This window comes from Mytilus californianus, unplaced genomic scaffold (assembly GCF_021869535.1).
Source record: "Mytilus californianus isolate M0D057914Y unplaced genomic scaffold, xbMytCali1.0.p SCAF_6, whole genome shotgun sequence".
Classification (NCBI taxonomy): domain Eukaryota; kingdom Metazoa; phylum Mollusca; class Bivalvia; order Mytilida; family Mytilidae; genus Mytilus; species Mytilus californianus.
The window spans coordinates 78,072,352-78,090,863 of NW_026262712.1; the positions used below are offsets into that span (position 1 = coordinate 78,072,352).

At 32.3% G+C, this 18,512-nt stretch overlaps 1 protein-coding gene across 1 annotated transcript in view; it reads left to right on the forward strand.

The window, feature by feature from the left end:
• The window catches only part of LOC127706310 (cytoskeleton-associated protein 5-like), a 70,639-nt gene that overhangs the window by 2,693 nt on the left and 49,434 nt on the right, over nt 1-18,512 (forward strand). The window contains exons 2-7 of the mRNA XM_052210826.1: nt 4,956-5,030; nt 5,405-5,598; nt 11,782-11,908; nt 15,542-15,621; nt 17,236-17,407; nt 18,058-18,193. Coding sequence (XP_052066786.1) covers nt 4,974-5,030; nt 5,405-5,598; nt 11,782-11,908; nt 15,542-15,621; nt 17,236-17,407; nt 18,058-18,193 — 766 coding nt within the window. The 5' untranslated portion in view covers nt 4,956-4,973. The remainder of the gene's footprint in view (nt 1-4,955; nt 5,031-5,404; nt 5,599-11,781; nt 11,909-15,541; nt 15,622-17,235; nt 17,408-18,057; nt 18,194-18,512) is intronic.

Consider the following 18,512-nt stretch of genomic DNA (forward strand, 5'->3'; position numbering starts at 1 on the left):
CTTTACATATGTTATAATTTATATATATATAATTTCCTAAAACATCATGAAAGTAAAGAAAATTTCAAAACTTTTAAACAATAATTTTGTTCAATTCTAATTTTGTATAATATAAAAATATAAATGACATTTTCAATTTTTACATGTTTATAGTTAAAATTAGTTATAATGAAACTGAAAGATGATAGATTATGTTTATAATCAAAACATATTTATATAATAGATGTAATCATGTTAATCCACTTCAACAATTTGTAATAATCATCAAATGACAATAGAGTCAATGTATTATAATAATTGATAAATAAATGAAACAACTTATTAATAAACAAATAAACTTTTCTAATTTTAAAACTGAGACTTAATATTTATTTTTGCCGGGCAAGGGATTGTGGATACATAATTCCTAGTTTTTATCTCCTTTGTCTTATAACATGTAGTTCAAGTAATTACATGTAGTATATTATTATATAATTAAAGTCCACATAAATGGCCATGTGGTCACAGTGGGACTTCATAAAGCTTGAACAACTGATTGTTAGTCAACTGAAAGGCTAGATAAAATAATCTTCAACCTCAACAACTATGAAAAGCAGTAGGTCCTGGAGGGTCCTGGTGTGTGGTTTCTCACAAATTTCAATACAAACATACTTGTAGAGAACATAAATAAAACCCTGTAAATCCAGATAGTGAACTATGTTTTTGTTTTTATTTTAAAACACTGACTTGTAAATAGTTGTAAAAATCTTGATTTGATATTAACATCCAGTATATTTACTATGTCATTTCTTTTGATTCTTCATTTCTTGTTATCAGAGGTGGATTAAGGGGGGGCACATCCCCCCCCCCCCCCCCCTTTTTGGGAAAAAAATTGTTTGCTTATATAGGGAATCACTGAAGCGTGACTGGAGCGGGCCCCCTTTTAGGCAGTCAGTGGGCCCCCACTTATGAAAATTTCTGGATCCGCCTCAGAGTATGGATGTTTTGCATTTTTTATCATTAATCTAAAAGCTGCATTAAATTATGACTCCTTCATAATAATAAAAAACAAACTTGGGTCTACAATCAAGTTTGATTATAAAATCAAAATTTTAAGTATTATTAGTGGAATTTGGATGTTAGATATAGGCAGATGTGGTGTGAGTGCCAATTAGACAACTCTCCATCCAATTAACAATTTAAAAAAAAGTAAACCATTATAGGTCAATGCAGAACCATTTATCATGTTTATAAAGCTTTTTTTTTATTATTTTTGTCATGAATGAATTATAGAATACACAGTATTCATATCAATTCAATTTCACTTGAAGTTCTAGAAATGCAAGTTTCAAAATAAATTTTTGAATCACAGGCATTTATTGTCTGAGAATTTCCTCCCCCCCCCCTCCCCTATGCTATGAAATATAACACATATTTTATTGAAAATGCAAAAGAGCAAACAAGTTCTATAATACCAGGCCAATATACTGATAAACATGTAACTTCCATGGTAAAAGAAAAGAGGGAATAATATTTATTATCTCTCCAATAAGTAGTTGAGAAACGCCCCAATAAACTAAAAAGCAAACATGTCATGTGGTGTTGGAAGTAGGCATCTCTTTGAAGCATTATCACTATCAGCATCTACGTGTTTACCCCTGAATGTAATGTTAGTAGCTGAGGTACATTAACAAATGTACACATTTATCTTCTTTTTAGGTCCTATTGCAAACGATTTCAAATTTACAAATCTCAGACTGAAGTTCAGTACTGATAACTCTGGCTTACAACATGTATGGATGTAGTATGAAAATAATAAAAGGTGGTATAATTTCCAAATTGCCAATAAGACAACTCTCCACTATAGGTCCAGATAATCATGCCGTCTGCTGTGGGTATTTTTCAATTTACACTTCTTTTGATTCAACATTGATGCAGAAAGGCGCGTCAAAGCAAAAACTTAAAATAGCTTTCCTAGACATCACAATTATTTGGACTAACTCCCCTCTAGAGGTCAAAAGATATATATTAACAACTTAAGAATATCATACAGCCTTCACCAATGTGCAAAAACCTAAACCACATTCTGATACATTGTTTGTAAAGATACATATTGGGCTTTATAATTACTTAATGAACTACAGACATACACATACAAGCTCAAAAATTAGGTTTACTGAAAGTGACTAAAATCCAGATTTTCCATGGAATTTTTAAACTTTTATAGTTGCCTTCTATAGGACATGTAGGATGGCTCTGGATTTCCAGAAATTTTCTAATAACAAGAGCATTATTTTCCATGGAATATTTTTATTTATCTATTTGCCTTCTATAGGACCGACATGGAATTCCAGATTTTTTTCTGAACCACATCCAAAATTTTCCATGGATTTTTTTCCAAACCACATGTACCTTCTATAGGGGGGGTATGGATTATTTCTGGAATAGCCCAATCGTCCTTCCCTTTCCCCTATATCACCTTGCTCAGTCGATACATAGTTCCTGTATCACAGATAATTTTGAGACATATTCACATAAGCAGAACTTATCAGCGACATCACAATGTCTGAGTGTGAGAGGAGACATTATCAAGCTTAATTCTGTCTAGCACAAAACTCTTGAAGGGAAACGATGACAAAGAACATAAATAGCACGATAGATAAAATATCAACTGCTGCACTCACTCAGCAAAAAGGTTCACAGCATGGCTCGCGGCTGATATTTTATGAAATCAATGTGTAGAAAACCCGATACTCTATACTTTTTTGATATATTAATGAATATCACCAAGTCATGGCATTCAACAAAGTTAAAGTGACATTTTAATAGCACATAGACTAATTATAACGGCCCCTCTTTTTCTATCTAATACTTGAATGCTTGCTTTGCTGGTTTAGATAGCGGAGATTCAAATGAGTCTTAACCAGAGGAGATTTTTGTAGTCGAGCCTTGAGCACTGTTCCCTTGTGTCTCCTCCAGCTAAGCAATTAATCCCCCCACTGGTTTGCACCGCTGCAGAATGCACACAATCGTACTGCAGAATACAGAACATTTGAAGTTATAATATGAGGCAGGTGTTACCTGTGAATGAGGTCATATTCAGTATTATTTTCATGATGCTTTACAGTAGTCAGACATATACAAATTTGTGAGAATTTCAGGGTCCGACACTTACGGTTGTCCGATTGCCCGGGGCAAGCTAATGCCGTATTCGGACAAGTAAAAACATCATCTTGGTTGTCCGATCGGGCAAGTGAAAAAAAAAGTGTTATATGATTAAAATTTCACAAAATCAATAGTGTCTGTTGTTTTGTCCATAGATTACTCAGTGATAACACCGCACGGTCGAGTAAAGTGGTCTTAACCCCCCTTCAATGCGTATATTTCGTCAATTGTTCGCACTGAATTCCCCATTTTACCAAAAATAGATCACGTTTAAAAATATTGCTTCGTCATTATCGTTATCCTTCGGGACACCACTCGGGCGTTTCCGACGCACGTGTTATTCCCACCGACCAATGGAAAGCGGAGGTCTATTTTCGTTGTTCTAACTTTATAATTTGACATCGGATGTGTATTTCCCTAAGATGGAAAAACGTAAAAGCTTGAAAGAGAAAATGAAATTAAACTTTAACAAATTTGTCAGTTGTTGTCAGTTTATCAAGAAGGGTTTTTTGAAATGGCATTTCTTAGATAAATTATTATGAAATAAGTATCTCTATGTAAATGATCCAATTTCCGTATATTCATCGATCTTTTCCCTCCCTCCTCGGCTCATATATGCCTCATAGTATATTTTCATACTCCATAATCAATTTACACCCCATATACATGATAACTATATTTTATCTGCATGTACTACATTACAACCACAAAAATAGCATGTAAAAGTTTGGGCATGTAGATTTCACTTTCGGACAAGTAAAAGTAATAGGGCACTTGCCCAACTGGACAAGTTGGTATAAAAGTTAATGTCGAACCCTGATAATTTGTATGCTTCACAACACAGCAGCCATGGTCAGCTATGTAAATGTGCAAATGCAGCTGTTATAAACAAAAAAGTTAACAATTTTGGATTCATTACTATATGGATTTTTGTTTTTCTTGATTTTCTTACTGTAATGGGGACTTCATCTATCCATCAGATTTCAAATGACGAAGATTAAAGCAATTATAGGTTGATTGTTGGTGGCTTAACATCCAGTGGCAAATGTTTCATGCATATTCAGGACGAGATTATAGGTAACCGTACAGTAAAAAGCTCCCTGATTTCTTGCACTTTAAAATGTCTCATAGATTATAAATAATAGACATGTGTCATTGAAATATAATATTTATACCACAGAATCAGAATGAGAAGTAAGATTAAACAGTGTTTTCCAACATTCTTATATACATGTAGCACCATGGGATTTGAAAATAGCACTGTTTCTTTTAAATTATAGCCATGATAGCACTGCATTCATAATGCATTCTATCAAAAAATCCATTCAGATAGCACCATGGTAAAAAATATAGCACCATGGTGCTATGAGGCCCTTGAATATCAATATATTCCTTCAAACCCAAATTTTTTATTAACATTTTAAAACACACACCTTTTGGTGTAGCCAAATAGCTAAAATGTTTGTCCGTCCAAAAAATGAATATACAACTGTAAATAAGCAGGTAAGCTCCATGAACTTTTAAAAATTATTTCATGAAATTCATGATTTAACTCAGTATTTGAAAATTGTCAAGTTTATACATAAATGGAATTGAAAGATGTAGATTTTTTTGTTCTGACAGAAATTGTCGTGCAGGGTTGAACTGTATAGGTATTATCTGGTGAGTGTGATTATACAAGGCAACATGTTCCATCCTGTTCGTTATGTAGAATAAACATAATCAATACATTTTCAAGAAATATCAAATGATCATTTTTTGTTTTAAAATAAACCACATACATTTGTATATACAAATTGTATATTTTCCAGGAGTATTATTAATCCATAATGGGAGATGACAGTGAATGGCTGAAACTTCCTGCTGAAGAAAAGTGCCAACATAAGGTAAAAAATAAGCTTTTTCACATAGATATAGGTTATATATGATATCCCAAACTAAAACATCAATTAGTACACCACCAACAGAGTTAGTGTAATGACATCATAAGCAATCTGAGAAAAGCATATAACATAGTGCAATGTCAAAATATTAGTATCAACAAGATGTAGAACAATAACTTGAATAAGTGTTTTATAACTTGATTGCAATACTTGTTTAGTTATGAATTAAAAAAAAAAGTTTTAACTACATGAGAGGTTCAAACTTGATTGGACATGGGTGACCTACCCACTGTCTTGAATAGAATGGGAAGAGTACTAGTAAATAGAAGCTTTAGGGTTGCAGGAGGAATTTAACTTGTTTTTTTTTTGTATTATAGACATGGAAAGCACGTCTAGCAGGATATGAAGAAGTTACAAAGATATTTAGCCAACAGACTGACCCAAAGTCTCCTGAATTTCAGCGCTATGCTGGCCTTATGAAGAAATTTGTAACTGATTCCAATGCCGTGGCTCAAGAAAAAGCATTGGATGCTGTTCTAGCATTTGTAGAGAATGCTGCTGTAGCATCCAGGTTTGATCATTTTTGTATGACTGCAAGATGTATGATATTTGTCACTTACTTTCACCATCATATGGAATCACATGGTATATGCATGACCTTTTGCATTTATTGTGCCGTTAGATTGCTGTCTCGTTGATGCAGACCTAAATCTCATTTAATTGATTGCAAATTCTGCTTAAGTGCAGAAATTATTGAGTTTCATCACATGCTTGGTCATATTAATAACTTTCAAATTGATGGAAGTTACTTTTTATACGACCGCAGTCGTATATTGGTATGACGTTGTCGTCGTCCGAAGACACATTGGTTTTCGCACTCTAACTTTAGTTTAAGTGAATGGATCTCTTTGAAATTTTACCATGAGGTTCAATACCACAAAAGGAAGGTTGGGATTGATTTTGGGGGTTATGGTACCAACAGTTAAGGAATTAGGGGCCAAAAAGGGGCAAAAAATAAGCATTTTCTAGTTTCCAGACAATAACTGTGGAATGGTGTATGGATCTCTCTGAAATTATACTACAAGTTTCCATACCACAAAGGGGTGGTTAGGATTTGCTTTGGGGGGTTATGGCTCAAACCGTTTAGGAATTAGGGGCAAAAAAGGGAGAAAAACAAGGTTGTCCTGGTTAATGGACAAATACTTTAGTACAAAACATAATTTAAAGCAGTGCGAGGGAGATAAATCAAATACATCATTGAAATTATCTCCCTTACACTGCTTTTAAATTATGTATAAAGTAATGATTAATGAACAATTAAGATAATTTAAAACAGTGTAAGGGAGGTAATCCAAATACAACGTTTTGGTTACTTCCCTTACACTGCTTTTAAATTATGTTTAAAGAAATGCATATTTATAAAGGAAGACCAGTAAAAATATCTGCAAATGTTGCATCTTTTTTTTTTACAAAAAAATCCATATGAAAGATTTGACACTATATTTTAAATTCTATTATAAAATAGATTAAGTTAGCACTATGGTAAATTTAAATGGGTAATTATGGTTGCAAACTCCATTGGAAATTTGAATTGAGATTATGACCATATCTTGAGGGAAAGAATTTTTTTGGGGGAAAAAGGGGGGGGGGTCAATTTTTTTTTCAGATTTCAGAAATTAAAAAGAATTATTCTTCAAATAATATTTTTTTTTCAAATTTCAAATATTGAAAAATTTCAAGAAGTAATCTTTAATTGCACAGTATGGCGCATTAGATTTGTAAAATCTTAGACCACATTTATTTATTTGTTATGCCGAATCTTACCGTGTATTTAGATTTTTAATTTTGGGTCCAGTTTTCAAATTGGTCTACATTAAGGTCCAAAGGGTCCAAAATTAAACTTTTGTTTGATTTTAACAAAAATTGAATATATGGGGTTCTTTGATATGATGAATCTAAACATGTATTTAGATTTTTGATTTTTGGCCCAGTTTTCAAGTTGGTCTAAATTGGGGTCCAAAATTAAACTTTGTTTGATTTCAACAAAAATTGAATATATGGGGTTCTTTGATATGCTGAATCTATCCATGTATTTAGATTTTTTATTTGTGGACCCCGCTATCAAATTAAATCATTGAGGTCAAAAGGGTCCAAAATTAAACTTCGTTTGATTTCATCAAAAATTGAATTATTGGGGTTCTTTGATATGCCAAATCTAACCGTGTATTTAGATTTTTAATTTTGGGTCCTGTTTTTTAATTTGGTCTACATTAAGGTCCAAAGGGTCCAAAATTAAACTTAGTTTGATTTTAACAAAAATTGAATTCTTGGGGTTCTTTGATATGCTGAATCTAAACATGTGTTTAGATTTTTGATTATGGGCCCAGTTTTCAAGTTGGTCCAAGTTGGGGTCCAAAATTAAACTTTTTTTGATTTCAACAAAAATTGAATATATGGGGTTCTTTGATATGCTGAATCCAAACATGTATTTAGATTTTTGATTTTTGGCCCAGTTTTCAAGTTGGTCCAAATTGGGGTCCAAATTAAACTTTGTTTGATTTCAACAAAAATTGAATATATGGGGTTCTTTGATATGCTGAATCTAACCATGTATTTTGATTTTGGACATTGGACCATAATAGGTAAATTAAAAAAATTCAATTTCTTAGACCACATTCTTTCTGTGTCAGAAACCTATGCTGTGTCAAATATTTAATCACAATCCAAATTCAGAGCTGTATCAAGCTTGAATGTTGTGTCCATACTTGCCCCAACTGTTCAGGGTTCGACCTCTGCGGTCGTATCAAGCTGCGCCCAGCGAAGCATTTTATTTGCAAATATGTTAGCATGATTTTAGGACTTGTCAGTGAATTTAACCAAGCATGTCAGTCTAGCACAAAACAGGCTCCATCATGTCCATATTCTTATTTTAGTACATCAACACTTTATTATTGACACACAATTCTTTGCTTAAATTTTAAAACGTGTAATATTAAATTAACTGCCTAACATGCTATTTATATTTTTTGCAATGATCATCGATACTGTAATGAAAGACTGGATTGGTTGATATTGGGATTTTGTTTAAGGCGAAGTATACGTAATTAACTACTCCACAGAATTTTTTTAAATTTTACATGTGGATTCTGCTTGTAAAAATACACCAGACAATAAAATAAAAAAAAGGGGTAACCGTTTTCGTTTTTCAAATACAAGCTGTTGAAATTAACAGCATGATACGCCAAAAATACAAAGGATATATAGGGAAAATCATAAAAATCGGCAGATATTTTTACTTTATTAAGATTTTCTAATTCGTTGGTCCACAGAATTTTTTTAAAAATCGATATGCGATTCAAAGATGAACGACGAACCCATTGGTGCAAAGAAAGTCCTTAGCAACCGTGCTAGTTTTCAAGCTATATCCTGTTAAAGTTTGATTTTTAGCGGAAAGAATAAAAACATTCGGCGACGTAATTGATGTCTACTGTAACGTCATCACAATTTCTACTCTATAACGCTATTATACCGTACAGTGTTGTAAAAAAATCGTGAGTGGGTATAACCCATTTTCCTAATTATTGCAAATGCTCAAGCGTAATCAATTGATAAGGAAATAAACTAACTGTTTTTAAGGATAATTCTGCTGCCAAAAAAAAAAACAAATTGGCAAATAAATATACTGCAAGTGAAAGAAAGTTACTGTATAGACTTTAACTCCATCTTTTTTTAATTAGACAGGGTTCCACATCTTTTTTGAAATGCATGTATTTATAGCTGACTATGGGCGTTGATCATTGTTGAAGGCCGTACGGTTACCTATAGTTGTTAATTTCTGTGTCATTTGGACTCTTGTGGAGAGTTGTCTCATTAGCAATCATACCACATCTTCTTTTTATTTTTATAGTGTATTGTTTTAATAATTATGAATCAAATATCAAGTTTGAAATTGTCCCAGTTAACACAGCGTTGACAGAATGATTCTATACGTATTTAAATAATCGGTTATAATATTGGGATCGCGTATACACGTCTTTTTTTAAATCTTATTTCTGCATGTTTGTATTTTAAAAAAGTGAATATAATTTGCTGCATCTTTTCATCCTCACCATTTCCGGCGCTATTCGAGGTATTGCGCACAAAGCCCATTTTATTTGTCAGGTTCACACGCGTGCACGTGACACAACTCTGCAATTTTATTTAAAAAATTTCCTGTCTCGATCGCTTTCCCTTTTCTTTAACTACACGACAAAGCATGATATAATGTTTGCTGGAGATTTTAAGTAAAAAAGGAAATAATTTTTTGTACCATTATTTGTTAAATATCCACATGCAAGACTCCAAAAAATAAGAAAACTGCATCTGCATATTATCTTGAGAATTTTTATGACTGTAATAAGGTCAAAAGAAGAACCCGCATATGAATTTTAGCAAGGTAAAACAGATTGGAGTTTTAACTTCACGTAGCACAGATCATTCCCAGTGTTAGCCTTAGCATTGTGTATATCGTGTTTAATGCTATAGCATTGTGTATAGTGTAATGCTAAAGCTTTGTGCATAGTGATATGCTATAAATGTACTGGTGTAATGCTATAAGAATGTACCAAGAGCGATGCTATACGAGTTTACCTAGTATAGTGCCATACAAATTGTTCCTGTATATAGTGCAAATTTGAATTGCAGTTTTGTTAATATAATATGAACATAAGGAGATGTGGTATGATTGCAAATGAGACAACTATCTGCCACGTTTAAGGTAGATCGGGTTCCTTTTTCTGAGCGTCCGTTCTGATCATGTTGCAAAAACTTTTTTGTTTTAAAAATATTTTACCAAGTATCATTCAACATACAACAAAATACCTAAAACTTGAAATTTAAAGATTGAACTTTCAAGAAATTAAGTGTCGTAAAGTATATTTAAAATATTTGGGGATTTTTTTCAAGAAAATAAGGCATGTGACACCCTATTTTTATTTGATATTTCGGAGTTATTAATGAAAAGCAATTCTCTCATCGACTTTTAGCCAATTCCATCGTTTAATGTTTCTGCAATAAGGAAAATTTAAGTTTCCCCTATATTAACAATATAAAATAACCCAAATTTCGTTAATTTCAATGTGTTATTACGAAAAAACAAGGTCCGTGATCCCCAGTTTTTATATTGAAATTTATATAACATTGACACAGAAGTCTTACAGAAGTTTAAGAAAAATCTATCGTCCAACATTTAGACACCCCAGCTACCTTAAAGGATGTGGATGTAAGCAATTGTTAAAGGCAATCATATATACGGCCTTCAACAATGAGAAAATCCATACCGTATAGTCGGTTATAAAAAGCCCCGACATTGTAGAACTAATTTTCTTCACCCCCTCCCCATCCTTCCCCTACCTCATACTACTGCTGAATGATACACAAAAGCACAACAAAAAAGAAAACAAGTTTCGCTATCCCTTTGAAATCTGAATTTGATAAAGAAAAAAATAACACATTCTATTTTTATCATACATGTGTAGTTTCAGTTTCAACCATGGTTCTAAATTTAGATTTTACTTTCCCCAAAAATTGCGGACGGAAGAGAAGACACCTGTTTATTTTTTGCACCTTGAAAACTGAGATTTGGATGACATAGATTTTACTTATTCTGAGATAAATGTAATAGTGCTCAATTCTTAGTTTCTGAGAGTGTAATGTTTTGTGGACGGAATCTGATGGGTTTTTTTTTTTTTGCTGTTGGCTTTTTCTTCGGCTTATAAATGTTGTACTAGTGGTCGATTACCCCCGTATCTTTTATACTTTTTACCTAAATAATAAAATATAAAACATCATAAAAATTTTCAATTGCATAAAAACGGACATGCCAACGTCTTTCTTGTTCAAAACACAAATTCACATGCAATATAATTATTTGTTACCTACAATTTTACGCTACAGTACACTGTGAAATTCAATAAAAACTATGGTTTTTCAAAAAAATATTGTGGGGGTCAATTCAGGTTTGATTTTAATGAATTTGAAACGAATAGAAGCAGAATTGTCACTGGTTTATTTTTTATTTGGTTATAATTTTGTTGTTTAGGCGTTTTTACCTTCTGTTGAAATAAACACGAGTCGTTTTGTGTACCTGCTCCTGCGTGTTTAACTAAAACAAAAACAGTGGTAATATAGTCATACTAACTCACAATAGGATACTCAGATTTCTGATTAGAGTCATTCTAATAATTTCTTTGAAATTTTGAGATAGCACATGAATACTTGTTTGAATTCATGATAGACCGCACGAAGTTATTTCTCTTTCATGTGCCCATTTTTCCTTTCTTGGAGTAGGGGAGATAACCCGCGTAACTAACGACGCACGTTTTTTATCCTAAATTCCGCTAGAGGCGTGCAATTACGTACACTTCGCCTTAATATTAACTCATTTCATTCAGTACAATTGTACATTGAGTGTATAGGTATTCAGTTCAATTAAATTCTTTCCAAGTAAGACAGTTGCTTGACTTATCAATCACAAATAGAAACATTAAACAACTTCATATAGACTTTCATTATGTAGCTAAACTGTATTCCAGATGAAAACCATGATTATAGATGGCTTCATTGCTCCCATCCTCGGAGTTTTTTTTTATGGTTCAATGATATTTTAATTTACAATTGGATGTATTTTTCTTTTGGAGACTTACATCAATAATGTAACTATGAATATAAGATAGTGACATGAGGTTTATTAACATTACCTTGATTTTATTTCCAGAGTATGTGCTGATGTAGTTAGTGGTGTAATAGCTAAATGTCTTGGTGCACCAAAGCAAAAGACCAAAGATAAAGGAATAGAAATTGTTTTGATGTTTGTCGAAATAGAAAAACCAGATGTTGTTCAGGTAGTTAAACACAAGAAGACTATATATCTTTGATAATTATATATTGAAAAATATATCACCGATCATAATGTCTGGTAAATTTTATGCTCGGAGTTTGTCATAAGACTTTATCTTCTTTTCAATATTGATGGTTTTATGCCCCCTGCCGTAGAGGTGGGGGCATTAAGTTTTACCCTTTGTAGTCTGTAAGTACGTTCCAAAATTGGTTTCCCTTCTCTAACTTGAGTTTGCCTCAACCAAATGTAATGAAACTTATACACAATGCTTATAACTACAAAACACAGATCAAGTTTGAATTTTGGTGGCGTCACTTTAACAGTTCTAGAGTTATGCCCCTTTATAAATGGAAAAATTGCAAAATTTTTAGTTTCCGTTCTCTAACTTAAGTTTGCCTCAACCAAATATTATGAAACTTATACACAATGTTTATTACCACAAAACACAGATCAAGTTTGAATTTTGGTGGCGTCACTTTTACCGTTTGAGAGTTATGCCCCTTTACAAATGAAAAAATTGCTGATTTTTTGTTTCCGTGCTCTAACTTGAGTTTGCTTCAACCAAATGTTATGAAACTTATCCACAATGTTTAATACCACAAAACACAAATCAAGTTTGAATTTTGGTGGTGTCACTTTCACCGTTCTAAAGTTATGCCCTTTACAAATCCCAAAATTGCTGAAATATTAGTTTTTGTTCTCTAACTTTAGTTTGCCTCAACCAAATGTTATGAAACTTATGTATGCACAATGCTAATTACCACAATACACAGATAAAAATTGAATTTTGGTACTGTCACTTCTACTGTTCTAGAGTTATTCCCCTTTAAAAATGGAAAAATTGCTGAATTTTTTCATTTCTGTTCTCTAATTTAAGTTTACATCAACTTAATGTTATGAAACTTATTAACAATGCTTATTACCACAAAACTCATCAAGTTCAAATTTGGGTAGTGTCACTTTTACAGTTCTTGAGTAACTTATGGCCCTTTATAACGTTATATGCAAGCAGGGCATCATCTGTGTCCCATGGACACATTCCCCATTTATTTTACATGTGATTGTGTTTAACATTTAAGGCTTTTTGAAATGAGTTGAAGGATAAGACCCATGATCTAGCCATTTAAAATTGCAAAAATAGTAAAATTGTTTTTGGTAAAATTAGATGATGAATTGGTGTTTTATGTCAAGTAGAAAATATTACATGAATATCAGGACTAGAACATGTTAATGAGATATGAATATGAAACTAGCCATTTAAAATTGCAAAAATAGTAAAATTGTTTTTGGTAAAATTAGATGATGAATTGGTGTTTTATGTCAAGTGGCAAATATTGCGTGAATATCAGGACTAGAACATGTTAATGAGATATGAATATGAAACCTGCTTTGTACTAGCTGATGTTTTAATGTGCTAGTTCACATCATAACAGACCAGAGACTTGTCTTATAAATGCCTCGTGAACATCTGAAGGATTTTTTTGATAGATTTATAATACCTTTAAAAAAATTAAAATTCAAAGGTAAAAGTTGTCCCAATTATGCACGAAATATTTGCCTCTGGATGTTTAGCAACCACCAAATAATCATTCCTTTAAAAGCAAAAACACTGCATGCTCCTTCATTAACAGAATGTTATCAGGACTTTCTGATTATGTCTTGATATAATTATGAAATGTATACTGTTTGATACAAACCATGATAAAAATATCATCAAATCAAAGTTAACATTGTCTTAGTTTCTAAATGATACTAGTGCACAAAGGTTATCTTTGTCTTTTTGGGGGTTGTGTTTTTCCATTCTTGCTCTCTTATATACTAAATAAGAATATTTTCAAACCTTCTATGAATATAATAAAATAAATGTGGATAGTGTCCCCATGTGGACACAGATGATGCCCCCCGCTTGCATATCGTATAGTTATAAAGGGACATAACTGAAGAACGGTAAAAGTGACGCTACCCAAATTTGATCTGAGTTTTGTGGTAATAAGCATTGTGTGTAAGTCTCATAACATTTGGTTGAGGCTAACTTAAGTAGAGAACAGAAACTAAAAATTCAGCAATTTTTCCATTTGTGAAGGGGCATAACTCTCAAACGGTAAAAGTGATGCCACCAAAATTCAAACTCTATCTGTGTTTTGTAGTAATAAGCATTGTGGATAAGTTTCATAACATTTGGTTGAGGCAAACTAAAGTTAGAGCATGGAAACCAATTTTGGGACGTACGGACAGACAAGGGTAAAACTTAATGCCCCCTCCGCTACGGCGGGGGCATAAAAATAGGTATGTGACACTGATGCAGCAACCTGACAGCACAATAAAACAACAGAGGAAATCTAAATGAAAAGATTTGGTCTCCAAAAAGATAAGGTGTCAATAACAAAGTGTCAAATTCTAAATCACCTGGAGTCTAAACAAGCTGTGAATGAATTCAACAGAGATTTCTATCTACATGTATACATTATTTTAATGAGAGAATTCAAAACCAAATACAGCCACCGATGAGGTTTATTCTGGACTGAAGGGTTTAGTTGCATTTTACTGTAAGGGGTCTTTTAAATTACTGGTACCGTTAAAAGGCTTGTATAGTCTGCGGTTTTATTCTCCAAAATTGAACCTGCCAGAAGGGGTGCAGACTATAGAGTACAATAAGCAAGAAAAAAGAGAAATAAAATCGTGAGGTGGTTAGTTTACGTTCCGCCATGTTTGTTATTGATATTGTAGAGGGCGCTCATCATTTTTCAAACTAATAATTTTACCTAATCCATATTAATAAGTTATTTTTATTCAACAGAAAATTAAAACTGATAAATTTAAAAGTTAAACACTTCATTACAAATTAATTGTTTCTTTTTATTATTATAAATGCATTGATTAAAATAAACTGGTATCTGCTTGAATGAAACTATACAAAAAAAGTAAAAAAAGACAACCGTAAACCAGCTTACGATGTGTAAATTATAAAACGTAATCGGTTATTATTCGTTCCGTTTCCGTGTTTCATACTGACAAATATGTTTTATATTAGCTTAAAACCCTTCAAACATTAATGTAATAGATATATTAAACACTGTTTTACATAAAGATGGAACTGTTTTACTTTCAAAGTCTTATTATAGTGATATCTATGATGTACGGATTTCGACTCGCACCGTTTTTTTTTCTTCTTTTACACATACTATTCAAACTTCCGGTTTAAACATACACAAGTTTCTAAATTGTTTTTTGTGTGATTTAGACTTATTTTAACAATCGTGAAGTGTTCTAGAATCGTTTACAAGCAGTTTCAGCTTCCGTTTGATGATGAAAAACACGTTTTTCCAAGAAAATACCGCAAACGACCATGCATGATTTGAAATTGAGTTTCATTAGACCTTTTCTAACAGTTACAAAAAGTTTTTTTTACCTGAAATTTCGTGGGGAGAAGGGGGTGCGGACTATGTACCAGTGCGAACTATACAAGCCACATTTTACAAAAAGAAAATTTCTTCAAAATTATTTTTTTTGGAAAGGGGGGTTAGTACTGAAAGGGGAATCCCTGTTAAATCCTCTCTAAAAATCATAAATAAGCCTCAACTACATTTGTATGTGTTATTTACTGTCCAAAATAATTTTGTTTTCCTTTATCTTGCAGGAATGTTTATTGCAAGGAACAGAAAATAAAAATCCTAAAATAGTTGTTGGATCTATACAGATATTGAGAATGGCTCTTCAGTAAGTTGTTGAACTTCTTTTTTAATCAGATTTTACAATTTCATTTTAAAAAAGAAATGAATTTGTCATCCACCATGACTGATGTTTTAAGTATCACTTGAACAAAAAAAGGTAAAATCTGATGGATGGAGGAGAGTAAGATTGGAAACAGCTATATTCCAAAGAGATTTCACAGATAACTGTTCTGACCCTAAAACAAGACTAGTTTCATTTAGTAAACATACCGACATATGTTGTATAGGAATATATTAGGCCATGAAGAATTAAATCTCTGGTTCTCAGATATCTTATTTGATTTAAAAATACAAGGGCAAGTGGTTATATTATTTAAGCATTTATTTGAAGACAGTTTTTGGATGAAGACCAACATAAAATAAACTATATATGGCATTTTCTCCATATGATGAAAGATAATTTTGTAATCAGATGATCCATTTTTGTAGAGCCTGCAACTTTTGTCGCAGAAAGCTAGACATAGGGATAGTGATCCGGCTGCGACGTTAGCTAACTTCTTAAAAGCTTTATATTTTCCAAGGTGGAAGACCTGGATGCTTCATACTTTGTATATAGATGCCTTATGTTATGAAGTTTCTGTCTGTCATATGTCCATTGTCCTTGACCTCATTTTCATGGTTCAGTGACTACTTGAAAAAAAAGTTAAGATTTTTTGTAATGGTAATTTGTCTCTTATCATGAGTAATAGGGTAACTATATTTAATTTGTGCATACCTTGCAAGGTCCTCATGCCCGTCAGTTTTCATCTGACCTCGACCTCATTTCATTGATCAGTGAACAAGGTTAAGTTTTTCATGGTCAAGTCCATATATCAGATACTAAAAGCAATAGGTCTTCTATATTTGGTGTATGGAATGATTGTAAGTTGTACATGTCCAACTGGCAGGTGTCATCTGACCTTGACCTCATTTTCATGGTTCAGTGGTTAAAGTTAAGTTTTCGTGTTTTGGTCTTTTTTTCTAATACTATATGCAATAGGCCAACTATATTTGGTGTATGGAAATATTTTACAATGTACATGTCAGTCTGGCAGTTTTTATTTGACCTTGACCTCATTTTCATGGTTCATTGCTCAGTGTTTAGTTTTTGTGTTTTGGTCTGTTTCTCTTAAACTATAACCAATAGGTCAACTATATTTAATGCATAGATTGATTGTAAGGTGTACATGTCTGTCTGGCATGGTTCATCTGACCGTGACCTTATTTTCATGGTTCATTGGTCAATGTTTAGTTTTCCTGTTTAAGTCTGTTTCTTAGAAACTATAAGCAATAGGTCAACCATATTTGGTGTATTGAATGATTGTAAGGTGTACATGTATTTCCGGTTTGGTTTATCTGACCTTGACCTCATTTTCTTGGATCATGTTAAGTTTATGTGATACTTTTAGTAAAGCTTTATATTTAGGACTATCAACATAAAATCAATGGTCAGTAAAGAAGGCGAGACATTTCAGCGTGTGCACTCTTGTACTTTCTGAAACTAAAATAAAAGTTGGGAATTTTTTTTTTCAGCTTGAAAAATACTACTGAAGAATGGAAGCTGCCATTACAGAAACATCTCAGATTAGGAAATAAATATCACTTCTTTTATTTATTTCAGTGAATTTGGTTATAAAGTAATGCCAATTAAGCCAGTGATGAAAATTTTACCTAAACTATTGGAAGACCGAGATAAGAACATCCGTGAAGAGACGAAGCAGCTAGTTATAGAAATATACAGATGGATTGGCAATGCTATCAAACCACAAATGTCACATTTTAAACCAGTGCAAGTCAGTAATATTTGATCAATTATTGAATTAGTAAAATTAAGTGTTGTATGCTGTGTCTACATTGTATATATAATTGGCAGTCTTTCCAGCTTTTTCTTTATTTGTTAATATTTCTTATCATTACAGGTGACAAAACATAACTAGTGGATATCCTTTATCCATTTGTCAATATGGTTGATATGTACTAGGCTTAATCAGTAGATCCATCCTTTATCCATTTGTCAATATGGTTGATATGTACTAGGTTTAATCAGTAGATTCATCCTTTATCCATTTGTCAATATGGTTGATATGTACTAGGTTTAATCAGTAGATTCATCCTTTATCCATTTGTCAATATGGTTGATATGTACTAGGCTTAATCAGTAGATTCATCCTTTATCCATTTGTCAATATGGTTGATATGTACTAGGTTTAATCAGTAGATTCATCCTTTATCCATTTGTCAACATGGTTGATATGTACTAGGTTTAATCAGTAGATTCATCCTTTATCCATTTGTCAATATGGTAGATATGAACTAGGTTTAATCAGTAGATTCATATTTACCAATATTTGATAGATTTCAGCAACTAAGTTCAAAAATCTACATTTCTCCAGTTACTTTCATTTAATGATATTTTTCAATGTTTTTGTCGTTTTTACAATAGGTGACTGAATTAGAAGGAGAGTTTGAGAAGTTAGGGAATGAGAAGGCACAGCAGCAAAGATTTATGAGATCTCAACAGGACCTGAAAGCTAAGATGGAAGAAGCTGCTGCCACAGGAGGGGAGGAGGGAGGAGATGGTAAGGGGGATAGGTTAAATGCATTAAAGATTTATCATTTTGTGTCAGAAATATATTTTGTGTGTCAATGATACAATTTTAAACAAATGTAATCTATAGAATACAAAATATAAAGTTTTCCATACAAAATTCAATGACTTCAATACAAAAAAACCTTATGAAGTTTATTCCTATATAAAAGTATTATAATATCTGAATGTATTTTATGATTTCTACAAAGTTTAAATATCTGAAGATAACATAGGTGTTAGAAATCAAAAACCAGTTGCAATAAAAGAGAATATTCAAACTGTATGAAGACTTTAGCATTGAAGTACAC